Source organism: Podarcis melisellensis (genome assembly GCF_964234715.1).
Source record: "Podarcis melisellensis genome assembly, chromosome: 16".
NCBI lineage: Eukaryota > Metazoa > Chordata > Lepidosauria > Squamata > Lacertidae > Podarcis > Podarcis melisellensis.
The window spans coordinates 15,563,028-15,577,078 of NC_138533.1; the positions used below are offsets into that span (position 1 = coordinate 15,563,028).

Below are 14,051 nucleotides of genomic sequence, written 5' to 3' on the forward strand. Positions count from 1 at the left end.
GGAGCAGGCTGCGGTGAATCACAAGAGACTGGGGGGGGATACCCACTCTGCTTATGCTCAGGTGCACCCCTGTCTTCTTCATCACTGCTCCATGCGACAGGCCTTACACAGAGAAGGTGCACAGCTGGTAACTCACCACCGCAAGATGTCCGTGATCTGCATCTCCCAGTTGGCAAGGGCTAACTTGTGGGTCTCTGAAGAGCACTGTTCTTGATCCTGTTGGGGGCTGTCGGCGCTGAGTGAATCCACCTGTTGAAGCAAAGGGAAAAAAGCAAAGAAAGATGTGAAGAAGACAAGCTTCCCTCCTCCCTCTGCCAGTCTGGATGACTTCTGCAGGAATAAGCCTGCAGAGAACTTCGCAGTAAAAAAGAAAGAGACAAAGAAAGAGGCTTATATGACCATTGTGTTTGAGTATCTTGGAGATCTCATTTCCAGGTGACAAGTATTTAAAAGCACAGAAACAAGGACTTGGAGGACTTCATGCTTTCAGCGTTATTTTAAGCGATGACTGGGGACTTCCTGACTTTTTGGGATCGCACCTGAGAAGTGTGTGGCTCTGGAGAAGCAGCCTGCAGGAGCACAATCTACAGGCTGCATCCCTGGGCACAACGCCAAGAGTCACAGGTAAATGTATGCATACCTGGTCTCCAAAATGCAGGGCACTGACACCTTCCCTGGGCAGCAAACTGTGTGGTTCTTTGTGCCAGTCCTTTGGATCCAGATTTCCCCAACTAGGAAGGAAAGGCAATCAGAGAGAGAGAGAGAGAGAGAGAGAGAGAGAGAGAGAGAGAGAGAATGAGAGAGAGAGGAAGAAGAAGAAGAAGAAGAAGAAGAAGAAGAAGAAGAAGAAGAAGAAGAAGAAGAAGAAGAAGAAGAGTAGTTTGGATTTGATATTCCGCTTTATCACTACCCAACTGAGTCTCAAAGCGGCTAACATTCTCCTTTCCCTTCCTCCCCCACAGCAAACACTCTGTGAGGTGAATGGGGCTGAGAGACTTCAGAGAAGTGTAACTGGCCCAAGGTTACCCAGCAGCTGCAGGTGGAGGAGCGGAGATGCAAACCCGGTTCCCCAGATTACGAGTCTGCTGCACTTAACCACTACAAGAGATGGAGAGTCACTTTTCCAAACTCAGAGCTGGGGAGCAAACCTAAGAATGTGGTCTCTTTGGGTTGGATCCAGATTTCCCTAGCCCAGCACTCCCCCTGAATGTTTGGACTACAACTCCCATCCACCCCAACCAGCAAGGCTGTTTTGGACTACCACTCCCATCATTCAGATGGGGTTGATGGAAGTGGTAGTCCGAAATATCTGGAGAGCACCAGATTCGAGAAGGCTGACTTAAGCTGCCCCACTTGTTCCCATGGGAACTAAATGCAAAGAGAGCTTAGCCTGGACCCAGCCCATAGTTCCCATTTACCACTAGATAACCTGTTCCCCATACGCCATTTGCAGAGAATGGAAACGCCAGGATCATGTTTTTTTGGCCGGTGAAGATGGCGTTGTGGTAAAAAGGCACAAGACAAAATCTACTGATGCCACCTGTCAGATTTTTATCTTCTCTTCCGCTTAGTAATGTTTATTTGTTTTTAAAGCAAAGCTTTGTTTATTTCAGGGACACAGAATCACAGAGTTGTATATCTTTTATGCATCACGTTTTATACTGTATTTTATGCTGTTTTTTGTTGTATCAATTGTTTTAAATTTGTTGTTAGCCGCCCTGAGCCCGGTTTTTTGAACTGGGAAGGGCGGGGTATAAATAGAAAATTTATTATTATTATTATTATTATTATTATTATTATTATTATTATTATTAATCTTTATGTTCAGAGAATCACAGAGTTGCAGAGTTGGAAGGGGTCCCCCAAAGGCCATCTACTCCAACCCCCTGCAATGCAGGAATCTTCTGTTTTCAAGTGTGATTTCTGCAGCCTTCTGGAAGTTTATATTGGGTTATGCATTGCTGTTTTATTCTGCTGTGGCCTGTGGCCTAACAAAATAGATGCCATTCTAGTTTTCCTGTTCCTTTGTTCTGACCAACCCATTGCACTCCATTTTCATTTTGCCACCCCACTTCCAAGCGGATCCCTCCCTCTCCTCACCGTTCAGCCTTGGCTTTCTCCAGCTGCTCCTGGAGTTGGGCAATCTCAGCTCGGAAGGCCTCCTGCTGCCTTTCCCTGGCTTGCAGCGCCTCCCGCAGGCCTTTCACCTCCTCCTTTGTGGTATAGGAAACACTTCCTGATCTCCTGGAGCCAGAGGCCAGGAAGAAGGATGCGTTCTGTTTCACCTGGGGGCAGCAAAGTCATTCGGAGAGGAGGGCAGATGCAAACCTACCTGGACCTCTTTCCCCAGAGGAATGCAAAGATATGCAGGTAGCCTTCTGGGGTTTTTTTGCACTTCTCCAAATTTTGCAGCACAGTTCTTGGCTCAAAAAAAGTACCAAATTGCATATGCCAATGCACTTTTTGTTGTTGTTGCATAGAATGTGTTCAAAAATGCACCCTTTAGGTTGAAATGCATATTCCCAAAGCTTGAATTTTGGTGATTTGGAGGTGGGTGGGATTTTGCAGTGCATTGGAAACAAGACAGGACAGAGTGAAAATGAGATGGAATAAAGACGTGGAAAGGGCCATCAGATTTCAGGGGCAAAGCATCTACCTTGCATGTAGAAGGCCTCGAGTTCAACCACCTCTGGCGTTTGCAGAGAGGGCTGGGAATGTCCTCTGCCCAAAACCCTGCAGAGCTGTTGCTGCTGCTGCCAGTCAATGTTCACAATACTGGGCCTCTTCTGCCCCTACATACAAAACTGGCACAAGCCAGGAACGGACCCATCCCTCCGCCTTTTGCCATGCCCCCCCTCTTTACAGTGGGGCATCTCCCTCCCCACTTCCCCCACTTTGTCAAGCTGTACTTACCCTCAGCTCCTCCTGCTCCTCCTTCAGCCTCCTCAGCTGCTGCTCAGCCCTCTCTCTCCCCTTCCGCTGCTTGGAGACTTCGTTCATGAGACCCTCAATCCGAGCCTCCAGCTACAAAGGGGAAGAAGCACTTGACTGTAGATGCTACCTGACTGTGGTGGGGGAAGGAGGTCTGGGGTCCCAGATTTTTGGGGTCTTTACTGTGCTACTCCCCATCCCCAAGCAGCTTCTGAGGCTACAGAGGCCCAGGAAGTGGCTTCCTTCAGAGTTTCCTTCATGCATCCATGCGATATATGTCCTAAGAACATCTAGCATCTATAGAAACGGCCCTAAAGAATCATAGTGAGGTTACAGGAAACCAGGCAAAGGGCCTTCTCGGTAGTGGCACCCGCCCTGTGGAACGCCCTCCCATCAGATGCCAAGGAAATAAACAACTATCTGACTTTTAGAAGACATCTGAGGGCAGCCTTGTTCAGGGAAGTTTTTAATGTCTGATGTTTTATCACATTATTATTATTATTATTATTATTATTATTATTATTATTATTATTATTATTAATTCTGCTGGGAGCTGCCCAGAGAGACTGGGGAATGAATGAATGAATGAATGAATGAATGAATGAATGAATATCATCATCGAGTTGGGAGAGACCTATCTAGTCCAATCCCTAGCAATGCAGGAATATGCAGCTTTCCCTTACAGGGATCGAACTTGCAACCTTGGCGTTGCAAGCACCATGCTCTAACCAACTGAACTATCCATAAAAAGAGCCTAGCTGCTGAATCAGGCCCAAAAATAAAAATAAATGCAGGATCTAAGAATCACAAATGGTGTTCTCCCCGGTGTTTTGGACTACAACTCCCATCGGCCTAACTTACCTCGCAGGGTTGTGGTGGAGATTATTTGAGGAGGGGGAGAATTGTGTACGCTACCTGGTGCTCCTTGGGGAGGAAAGGAGGAATATAAATGCAAGGAACGAACGACAAAATAAAATGTGGGGGTACCTCTTTGCGCCCGCTCTCCGAGCGAGCCAGCTCCTTGCGCAGCCCCTCCACCCTCCGCGAGGCTGCCTCCGTCTCCTCCTGCCGCTCCCGCAGCTGCCGGGAGTGTCTCAGCAGCTGGGCTCGCAGTTCCCCGCACTTGGCCTCAGCACTCTGCAGCTCCTCAGAGGTGTCCTTGTGCTGCAGCTGTTCTTCCTGCAGCTCCCAGGCCTGAGCTTGGAGCTGCTCCTGGGCCTTGGCCAGATCCTGCCCCCCCAAAAAAAGAGACAGCGGTGGTGTAGCGGTTAGAGTGTTGGACCAGGACCTGGGAGTGACCAGGGTTCGAACCTCCACATAGCCATTGTGAAGCTCCCTGGGGGTGTCCTTCTAGGACAGTCACTGCCTCTCAGCCTGATCTACCTCACAGGGGTGTCGTGAGGATTAAATGAGGAGGGAAAGAACCATGGGCACCAGCCTGAGCTCCTTGCAGAAAAGGTGAGTTATATAAAGGAAATATATAAATAAAATAAAGGCGCTGTAGATGTTGGACCCACATGCTCAAGCCTCCGAGAGAGAGAGCCTTCCCTTCAGAAGAGGGCTGAATCTGGGTCTCTAGCTTACTGGAACATAATCAGCCAGTTTCTTCAAAATGTTCAGAAGCTCGAAAATGAACACGCTTCTTGTAACGCAAAAAAGGGGGACTGTTTCTAGTCCTCATTTTAAAGATCTCCCCACAAAAACTATTGCTTATGATGCGAAATCCCCTCATTCTCCTCCCATGGCTAAAGCGTTTGCCATGAAATCCTATTAAAATGACTGTGTTTTAGTGAACATGCAAATCAGCCTCGATTTGCCAGCTACAGAAATGGGAACAATGTAAATTGCACCTCTTCAGGTGAAGATTCAGGACAGAGGGGCGTTTTGTAAGAAGTGAAACCTGCAACAAAATGTTGCAGAATACCCTTGCCCACTAAGGGGACTGCTTCCTGTTCAACAGGCCGGCCACCCATTCCTTCCTTTTGACTCTCCACTCCCCATTTTCCATTCTTCTGACATCCCATCAAGAATGCTCAGTCCTTTTTAAGTTATTCTGGGTGTCCCCAAGTGTTTTTTCACATGTTTGGTTCTCCTCAACATACATTGGGGCTCCCCGGAGGATGCTGATAGTTTCCCCTTGTCCTCCATTTTGGCTCCACACCCCACTTGAGGTCATTAGAGGGAGTGACTGTCCCCCGCTTGCGGAATCTGAAGGCTGGGGGCTCCTGGGCTCTCTTTGGCAGAACAGACAATGCTTTTCCTTGGCTGAAACTACCGTCTCACTATGATGGGACGGTCCAGGTCCCCCGCAGTGGGCCCAGGTGGGATACGGTACCTGTAGTGCTTCATTCTTCTCCTCCTCCAGAATCCTCACACGTTCCTCCAGGGTCTTCACCTGTCTCGATTCCACCCGGTCAAGCTGCTGCCTTTGAACCTTGTCGCTCTCCAACCGATTCTCTGGAAGGGAAGGTACATGAGCCCCAGATGCGATCTAGAGATCCCCCTCCCCTTCCCTTCCAGCTGCCGGCACCAGTGACCTTCTAAGCCCATCTCCTCCAGAGCGTCAGGGATCTGTTAGCTGTGGCTCCCGCATTGTGGGGGTTGGACTAGATGACCCCTGGGTTCCCATCCAACGCTACAATTCTGTGATCCTACCAAACGGGGCAAATGTCTTCCCGAAGACATCTGAAGGCAGCCCTGTATTGGGAAGTTTTTATTGTTTGATGTTTTGCTGTGTTTTTATCATGTTGGAAGCTGCCCAGAGTAGCTGCGGCAAACCAGTTGGATGGGTGGGGTCTAAGCAATTAATAATAATAGTAGTAGTAGTAGTAGTAGTAGTAAAAATAATAATTATGCACCTGAGAGGGTCATTTCCCTCTGCCTAAAGACAGGGCAGGCTGCCCCCTGTGCCCTTAAGAGCTCAGGGAGGAATAGGAGGAGAAGGCCTTGCCTCTCCCAAAGCCCCACCGGTGCCCAGGTACCTGCCAACTGCTTCTGCAAAGCTGCCATCTCGTTCTGGAGGCTCCTGAACTCAGAGTCCTTGGCCAGAGTCTTGGAAGGGGATTTTGCCAGAGAATCTGCACAGGGGTGACATAAGGGCGAAAAAACACAATGTGAGCTCCACGGTCTGCCTAGCCCAGCCTCCAGATGCTCCGAAGGGAAGCCCATGAACAGGATAGGTCCCTCCCCACTGCCTGCCCCCAAGCCTCTGAAACCCACAGAGCAGGAATGGGGAACTTCTTGCCCTCCAGATGTGGCAGGACTCCAGCTCCCAACAACCCCAGCCGGCATGGCTAATGGCCAAGCACGATGGGAGTTGTAGCCCAGATTCCCATCTTGGCTTTTAGAGCCATTGTGGTTCACTGTCAGTGAGAGACGGGTCCTTCCTGAGACGGTTATTTTGAAGGCCAAACTAGACTTGAAATTTAGACACACACCCCCACTGCACAGTATGCTTAAGGCACATGAGTACCGCTTTAAACAGCCATGGTTCCCCCCTCCCCAAAATGTCTAGGAGCTGTGGTTTTTTAGGGTGCTGGGAGTTGTGAGGAAACCTCACCATTTCCCTCACAGAGCTAGAATTCCCAGAGTTCACTGGGGTGAGGGATTGGTTGTTAAACCCCTCTGGGAATTGTGGCTCCAGGAGGGGAATGAGCAGTCTCCTACCGACTCTCAGCGCCCTTACCAAACTACAACTCCCAGAAATGTGGCAGATAGATAGATAGATAGATAGATAGATAGATAGATAGATAGATAGATGTGGCATGTGGCAAATAAGTACCTTGCAGTTTCCGGGCCAGCTCCATTTTCTCCCGTTCTAGGTGGCGGATTCTCTTCTCTAGGCGGGCAGTGCTGGAGGGGGAGGCCGGGTGCCTCTCAGAGAGTAGACTGCAGGGGACAACAAGAGGAGGTTGCAGAGAGGAGGTTGCAGGGCCTTGTCTGTTTTGCATACATTTGCATGAACATGGCAAGTCTCGGGCAAACAACCAACGAGGGTGAGTGAAACAAATTGGCAAGGTTTTCTGCCAGAGCTGAGATTGAGGAGGAGCAGTTAGAAGGCTGAGCTGGGGATGGTCAAATCCAGGGTTCAAATGCTCTCTCAGCTACAAAGGGGGACCTCAAGCCACTTTCCCTGTCAGATCCCACCCACCACCCTCGGCCCCAAATCCCACCGCACATACTGAAATGTGTGAGAATAAAATGGAGACTCCACACACCTCCCAGAAGTGAAGGTAAATCCCACAAAAGGCAGGTGGTGGCCAGAGAAAGCAGCGTGGGATACAGGCGGAAGTGTCTCCTAGGAAGGAAGGGGAAAATAGATAAAATCGCAGGGTTAGAAGGAACTTCAAGGGACACACACAACAATACTTCTGCAACCCTTGGGATTTCCCTGAATCTGCTGCACCTCCCCTCTTGGGAATGGGTGGCACTGTTATGGCTGCGAAATGATCAGCATGCAGCCTTGCACATTGCTATTATTATTATTATTATTATTATTATTATTATTATTATTATTAAGATGCCTGCTCTCGCCACAGGTGTTTTTACAAAAACAAAACAACAAGCGCCGGGAAAATATTAAAACCAACACACTTTAAAAGGCTATAGACCACTGACAGCCAAAGTCCTGCTTGAAGAGGAATGTTTTCGCCTGGCACCTAAAGATTTGCAATGATGGGGTCAGGTGAGCCTCCCTGGGAGAGCATTCCACAAATAAGAGGCCACCACTGAAAAGACTCTGTTCTCGTGTTGCCACCCTCTGGACCTCTGGTGGAGGGGGCACATGAGGAAGGGCCTCAGATGATGACTGCAGGGTCTGGGTCAGTTTCTACGTGGAGAGGTGGTCCTTGAAGTATTGGGGTCCTAAACCACAGAGGACTTTATAGGAAAAACCAGCAATGTTGAACTGGGCCCGGAAACTAACAGGTGACCAATGCAGTTGGGCCAGGATTGGTGTTATATGCTCAGCCAGTCTTTCCCTGGGTGAGCAACCTGGCTGTTGAACTCTGAACCAGCTGAAGTTTCCAAGACGCCTTCAGAGGCAGCCCCACGTATAATGTCTATACAGTGGTACCTCGGGTTACAGACACTTCAGGTTACAGACTCCACTAACCCAGAAATAGTACCTCGGGTTAATAACTTTGCTTCAGGATGAGAAGAGAAATCGCGTGGCGGCAGCGGGAGGCCCCATTAGCTAAAGTGGTAACTCAGGTTAAGAACGGTTTCAGGTTAAGAACGGACCTCCGGAACGAATTAAGTTCTTAACCCAAGGTACCACAGTATTAGAACAGCCCTGAAAGTGAGACAAGCTCCTCCCATACCGACTCCTTGATCATGTCGTCGTCGACGTCAAAGTTGGATGTGTCGGCTGGGCTGGCCACCTCGGGCAAGTAGGGTGGGGGGCTTTTGCGGATGTTGTCCCAGTCAATGCCTTTGAAGAAGGGGTGGCGCTTGAAATCCTCAATGCCCTTCTGGCCCAGGCGCAGCTCCTGCCGGCACAACAGCCCTCGGATGAGGTCCTTGGCACTCTCTGAGACGTCGGTGATGTCCGTCGGAAACTGCAGGTGGTCCTGAGTGTGAGACATGCCAAGGGGGAATCAGGAGGTGCAGCAGGTAACAGGCATCCTCCACGCTTGTGGGGGCAAGGAGGGCATATCAAAATGCCCTGAGGTAGTGTTTGCTGGGAACTGAAAATAAATTTGCATACTGAACTAGGTGGGCCACTGCCCTGATCCTTCTTATGTCTTTATCCAGTGTTTTTGAATGTTTGAAATAGGTTTTTCAGAGTATCATAGAGTTGGAAGGGGACATGAGGGTCATCTAGTCCTACCCCCTATAATGCAGGAATCTTTTGCCCAACATGAGACTCAAACCTGTGACCCTGAGATTAAGAGTTTTGTTTTATTCTGAATTGTATCCGTTTAACATTTTGATGTTGACTTCCCTACTCTCCTTTGGGAGGAAGTACAGCGTACAAACTTAATAAAAGGGTAGGAATATCTATTTAGAATTTCCACCTGGCGCCAAAGAATGTGTTCCCTCAGGAGCAAAAGCAAAGATTGAGCCAGAGGAGGGAAGCAGGGGGTAAGGGAGTCATTTTCCATCCCTGGTCTTTTGGTCTTGAGACAGCAATAACATGTGGTGTCGTGGTTTGAATGTTGGCCTAGGCCCTGGTTTGAATCTCCACTCAGCCACTGGGCTCACTAGGTGTGCCCTTGGGGCCAGTTACTGCCTCTCAACCCTAACCTACCTTATAAGGTTGTTGTTGTTGTTGTGGGGATTAAATGGGACAGAGGAGAACTAATCATACTGCCTTGAGCTCCTCAGAGGAAATAGGGGATAGAAATGTAAAAATAAAACAGAGAGATCATGTGTCCGAGTGTCGCAGTGCTTCTCAACCTGTGGGTCCCCAGATGTTGTTAGACTACAACTCCCATCACCCCTGAGCTCTGGCCTTGCCAGCTAGGGGTGAGGGGAGTTGTAGTTCAACAACATCTGTGGACTCACAAGTTGAGAAAGGCTGCTTTAGAGGGTCAGACTAAGACCTGGGAGAGACACCAGGGCCCAAATTCCTACCTTTTGCCACCATGAAGCTCACTGGGGGATGCGCTTGAGCTCAGTCACTGCCTCTCAGCCTAATCTACCTCGCAGGGTTGTTGTTTGGGGGGGGGGTTAAATGAGGAGGAGGAGGAGAACAACATGCACCACACTTTTGAGCTTCACAGTGGGTGAGGGGTAAAGGTGGTAGGTAGGTAGGTAGGTAGGTAGGTAGGTAGGTAGGTAGGTAAGTAAATTCACTTCCTTCTAAACCTCATAAAGCCACCCACCTGTGGTTTGGGGCTGTTAAGTAAAGCCCCAGGTCTCTGCCCTCAGTGGCATAGCGTGGGTTGTCAGCACCCGGGGCAAGGCAAGTAATTTGCGCCCCCTAACCCTAACCCCCAGATGTTGCGCCCGGTGCGCCCGGCACCCCCTGCACCCCCACGCTACGCCACTGTCTGCCCTATAGTCCCCCCCACCTGATGGCACCCCTGAACCAAAGTGGCATTTCACCTCGGCGGCCCCTCCCGCCCACCCAACGGAGGGATCAACCCTCCTCCTCCCTCCCCAGCCGTATCCAAAGATCACACACAGAAGGCATTAGGAAAACAAGCCCACCAGCAACTCTCCCATTTGCTCCGCTACCTGCCCCAACCCCATTCTGACCTTGCTTTGCCCCACTCACCTCGTGGTTCATGATCTTGCCGTAGGTCTCGACCAAGGACTCGGCATAGAACGGGGTCTCCCCGAAAAGCAGCTCGTACATGCAGACCCCAAGGGACCACCAGTCGCACTCGGGGCCGTATTTCCCTTTCCTGTCCTCCATGGCCTGCAGGATCTCTGGGGAGATGTAATCGGGGGTCCCCACAGCCACAGAAGACTCCACCTGGGGGTTGGGGGGCAGAGAAGGGAGAAAATCTGGACTCCAGCTCAGCTGCATCGTTCCCCGATGGGCAGTGCGATGTAGTGGTTGGAAGGTCGGACTAGGACATGGGTAGGCAAACTAAGGCCCAGGGTTAGGGTTCTCAATCTGGCCTGCAGACGGTCCGGGAATCAGCATGTTTTTACATGAGTAGAATGTGTCCTTTTATTTAAAATGCACCTCTGGGTTATTTGTGGGGCATAGGAATTCGTTCATTTCCCCCCCCCCAATATAGTCCGGCCCCCCACAAGGTCTGAGGGACAGTGGACCGGCCCCCTGCTGAAAAAGTTTGCTGCCCCCTGGTTTATACCAGACAATTCTTAGGACCTGGGAGAGACCACGGTTCGAATCCCCTCACTCAGCCATGAAGCTCACTGGGGTGACCTTGACCTCAGTCCCTGCATCTCTGTCTAACCTACCTCACAGGGATGTTGTTGTGGAGATTAAATGAGCTCCTTGGAGAAAAAGCTGGGAAATAAATAAATGAACCTCCTCTAGATTGGGGGTCTGAGGGTCACCACACCTCAAGGACCATTCACCACAGGTTGCACCCAAGCAGGAGGGTCAGGGTCAGAGTCAGGCCTAGCGATTCTCAGCCCCCCCTCCCCAACACTCACCATGCCATCTGAATGCAGGCGTAGGCAGGAGCCAAAGTCAGCCAGGCGAATGTGCCCATTGGTGTCGATGAGGATGTTGTCCGGCTTGATGTCCCTGCAGAGGGGGGAGCCACAGTGGTGAGCAAGAGCGCTGGGGGTCAGTGGACAGAAGGGGCGAGGCCTGAAACTGGGGCTCATTGAGGGTCTGGGGGCCAGAAGGGACCCCAAGAGTCCCACTTCTGTCTTCCAGAGGAAGGAGAGTCTGGCAGGCTGGGATGAAAGCCACGGCTGGATTAACCATTAAGCAAAATAAGCATGTGCTTAGGGCATCAAGGGAAGAAATTTTTCCATTGCAGGAGTTTTAACGTTGATAGTCACAAATAGCTCAGCTAGGTGTTCATTTTCTCACTTGGAAGTATATTAAAAGTCCCAACAAAACAACTGCAACAAGGAAGGCTGGAGGCCTTGTCTCAACTAAGCATACAAGAAGTTGTGTGACATAAGATTAGTTTGAGGATCTGATCAAAGATTTTGCAATTAGAAAAAGGATAAAAAATCTCAAATATAAGTAAAGTGGAATTATACAAAAATAAACATCATTTTCCACCTTACTGCCGGTTTTGTTTCATTTCAAAAAATAAAATCTTATGATTGTTATATTTTGAATTAGATATATATGGGGCCACCAAAATATTTTAAGTGCTTAAGGCCTCTAAAGATCTGAATCCGGAAACAGATAAATGGGAGAGAAGAGGAAACTCTGCCTGCATGCCAATATCTTCTGCTTCCACTTGGGGTTAGTAGGGAGACCAGATGCCACTCTTCCCTATTTTGGGAGTGAGGAAACTGAGGCAGGAGGGCGTTTACCTGCCAGTTCCAGAGCCAGGCAGGCAAACTTACCTGTGGACGTATTGGAGCTGGTGGAGGGAGTGGATGGCCAGGACCATCTCAGCCAGGTAGAAGCAAGCCATGTCCTCAGGCAGGCGGTCCTCAAACTTGCTGAGGAGGGTGAGGAGGTCCCCTCCTGCGTAGTAATCCATCACTAGGTACTGCGGAAAGGAGGAGTGAATTACAGAAGAACGGTGGGCTGGGGGGTAGGGCTCAGCAGGGCTCACACAACAACTGACTCTCTGCTGCCTGCAAATGAGGAAGGTCCTGGGTTCAAATCTCTGCCATCTCCAGTTTACCAGAGCGGAGGGCTGGGGGAAATCTCCTCTCTGCCCCAGACGAAACAAAGGTTGGATGGCCACCTGCCAGGGACTCTTCAGTTTAGTTGTGATTCTTGCATTGCAGAGGGCTGGGCTGGATGACCTTTGGGGGTACCCTCTGCTATAATTCCAAGACCTGAGAGCAGTGTTCGCCAACCTGGTGCCCCTCCAGATGTTTTGGGAAGCCCCAGCCAGCCGGGGCCAATAATCAGGGGCAATGACCCTTGCAGCCCAAAACACCTTGAGGTCACCAAGTTGAGGAAGATGGCATGATGCCTTCCGATAGGAAAATCTCCCCCCTTCCCATTTCTCTCAGAGCCCCCAGCACTGTGTTGTGTGATGAGGCTCACCAGGTAGTGATCGTCCTGGAAGGCAAAGTGCAAGGTGGTGATCCATTGCCTGTCCCCGCGGACCAGCACATCTCTCTCCTCCCGGAAGCAAGCCGTCTGCAGGGAGAAAAAGGCAGAGAGAAAGGAGCTAAGATCCAAAGGGAACTCATTTTATTTTTCGTTTCTGGCTCCCCACCCTTGTGCTAAATGGACCCGACCCCCCCCCCCAAGGCTCAGTACTCATCAGCCTTGAAAGATGCTTCTCCAACAGGGCCTGGCACATGACAGGGGGCGCATACCTCTGCTCTCTTCAGCATTTCCCATTTGTGCAGAATCTTCATGGCATAAACCTCCTCCGTCTGTTTCATTCTCACAACCGCCACCTGGTACAGAGGGAGGGGGGGACACTTAGACCACCACCCATTTTCTCCCCAGCCTACTCTGGTGGCAGACTTTGCGTCATCATTACAGCACAGCCGATTGTCCATGACTGAGTATGCTGTTTTAAAAAGTGACCATCGTGCTTTCTGGTGCAAAAACCTCTGGCCCATCTTTGCCAGTGTGGCTGGGCGATAGCCAGTAAGATTAGATTGGACCTCTAGGCTCAGAAATATCCCTCTGCCTCCCCCAGACCCTGTGGGGTGGGGCTGAGGGTCTCATAACGCCTGGGATTTTGGAAAAAGGATGCCTTCCTTTGCAGATCAATTCAGAGCCTGCCCTTTCTGAACTTAAAAGAACGAAGGGCCACCATCCCAGGTATTCGCCCATAAGGAATATGCCCATGGGACTTACACCTGCATAAACTTGCAAAGAATTCTCCTGGATCAAATTAATTCCAGCAAAAGCTTCAGACAGGGAAGGGGAGGTGCAGTCTCATCCTTCAAAATTCTGTAGCGGGGAGTGGGAGCAGCCCTGGTCCAAATGCCCATCCTCGCAAGACAGGTGTTTTTATGTCTCCCTCAAAGACAGCGCCCGCCACTGGCACTCACCTCGCCAAAAGCCCCTCGTCCGATCACCTTCAGGATCTCAAAGTCATCCCTTCGCAAGCGCAGCTGCTTGGCCTTCGTGGCGAAAGGGGAGGCTGGAAGAAGAATAAGAGACAGGAAGGGCCCCCCTGGTTTTACTGGGCTATCCATTGGCCGTAATTAAAGAAGAAAAAGATGAGTACATGAAGACTCTCTCCAAAACCGGCCCTCGTGTACACTGGCACTGTTCCACATAATACCTGCCTGTTCACATTTGTAAGGACTCTGTTAGTGGGGCAGTACCTAAACTTCAGGGACGCGGGTGGCGCTGTGGGTTAAACCACAGAGCCTAGGACTTGCCGATCAGAAGGTTGGCAGTTCGAATCCCCGTGACGGGGTGAGCTCCCATTGCTCAGTCCCTGCTCCTGCCCACCTAGCAGTTCGAAAGCATGTCAAAGTGCAAGTAGATCAATAGGTACCACTCCGGCGGGAAGGTAAACGCCGTTTCCGTGCGCTGCTCTGGTTCGCCAGAAGTGGCTTAGTCATGCTGGCCACATGACCTG

At 50.3% G+C, this 14,051-nt stretch overlaps 1 protein-coding gene across 3 annotated transcripts in view; it reads right to left on the reverse strand.

Annotated features, from left to right (window-relative positions):
* CDC42BPG (CDC42 binding protein kinase gamma) overlaps positions 1-14,051 on the reverse strand; it is a 54,260-nt gene that overhangs the window by 20,458 nt on the left and 19,751 nt on the right. For all 3 annotated transcript variants that reach the window (XM_081892986.1, XM_081892987.1, XM_081892985.1), the window contains exons 2-17: positions 13,513-13,604; positions 12,823-12,906; positions 12,545-12,640; positions 11,887-12,035; positions 11,008-11,101; positions 10,154-10,354; positions 8,253-8,501; positions 7,149-7,228; positions 6,713-6,819; positions 5,913-6,008; positions 5,267-5,388; positions 3,919-4,161; positions 2,914-3,024; positions 2,101-2,285; positions 641-731; positions 137-249 (exon numbers count right to left, since the gene is read on the reverse strand). In XM_081892986.1, the coding sequence (XP_081749112.1) occupies positions 137-249; positions 641-731; positions 2,101-2,285; positions 2,914-3,024; positions 3,919-4,161; positions 5,267-5,388; positions 5,913-6,008; positions 6,713-6,819; positions 7,149-7,228; positions 8,253-8,501; positions 10,154-10,354; positions 11,008-11,101; positions 11,887-12,035; positions 12,545-12,640; positions 12,823-12,906; positions 13,513-13,604 (2,113 nt within the window). The remainder of the gene's footprint in view (positions 1-136; positions 250-640; positions 732-2,100; positions 2,286-2,913; positions 3,025-3,918; positions 4,162-5,266; positions 5,389-5,912; positions 6,009-6,712; positions 6,820-7,148; positions 7,229-8,252; positions 8,502-10,153; positions 10,355-11,007; positions 11,102-11,886; positions 12,036-12,544; positions 12,641-12,822; positions 12,907-13,512; positions 13,605-14,051) is intronic.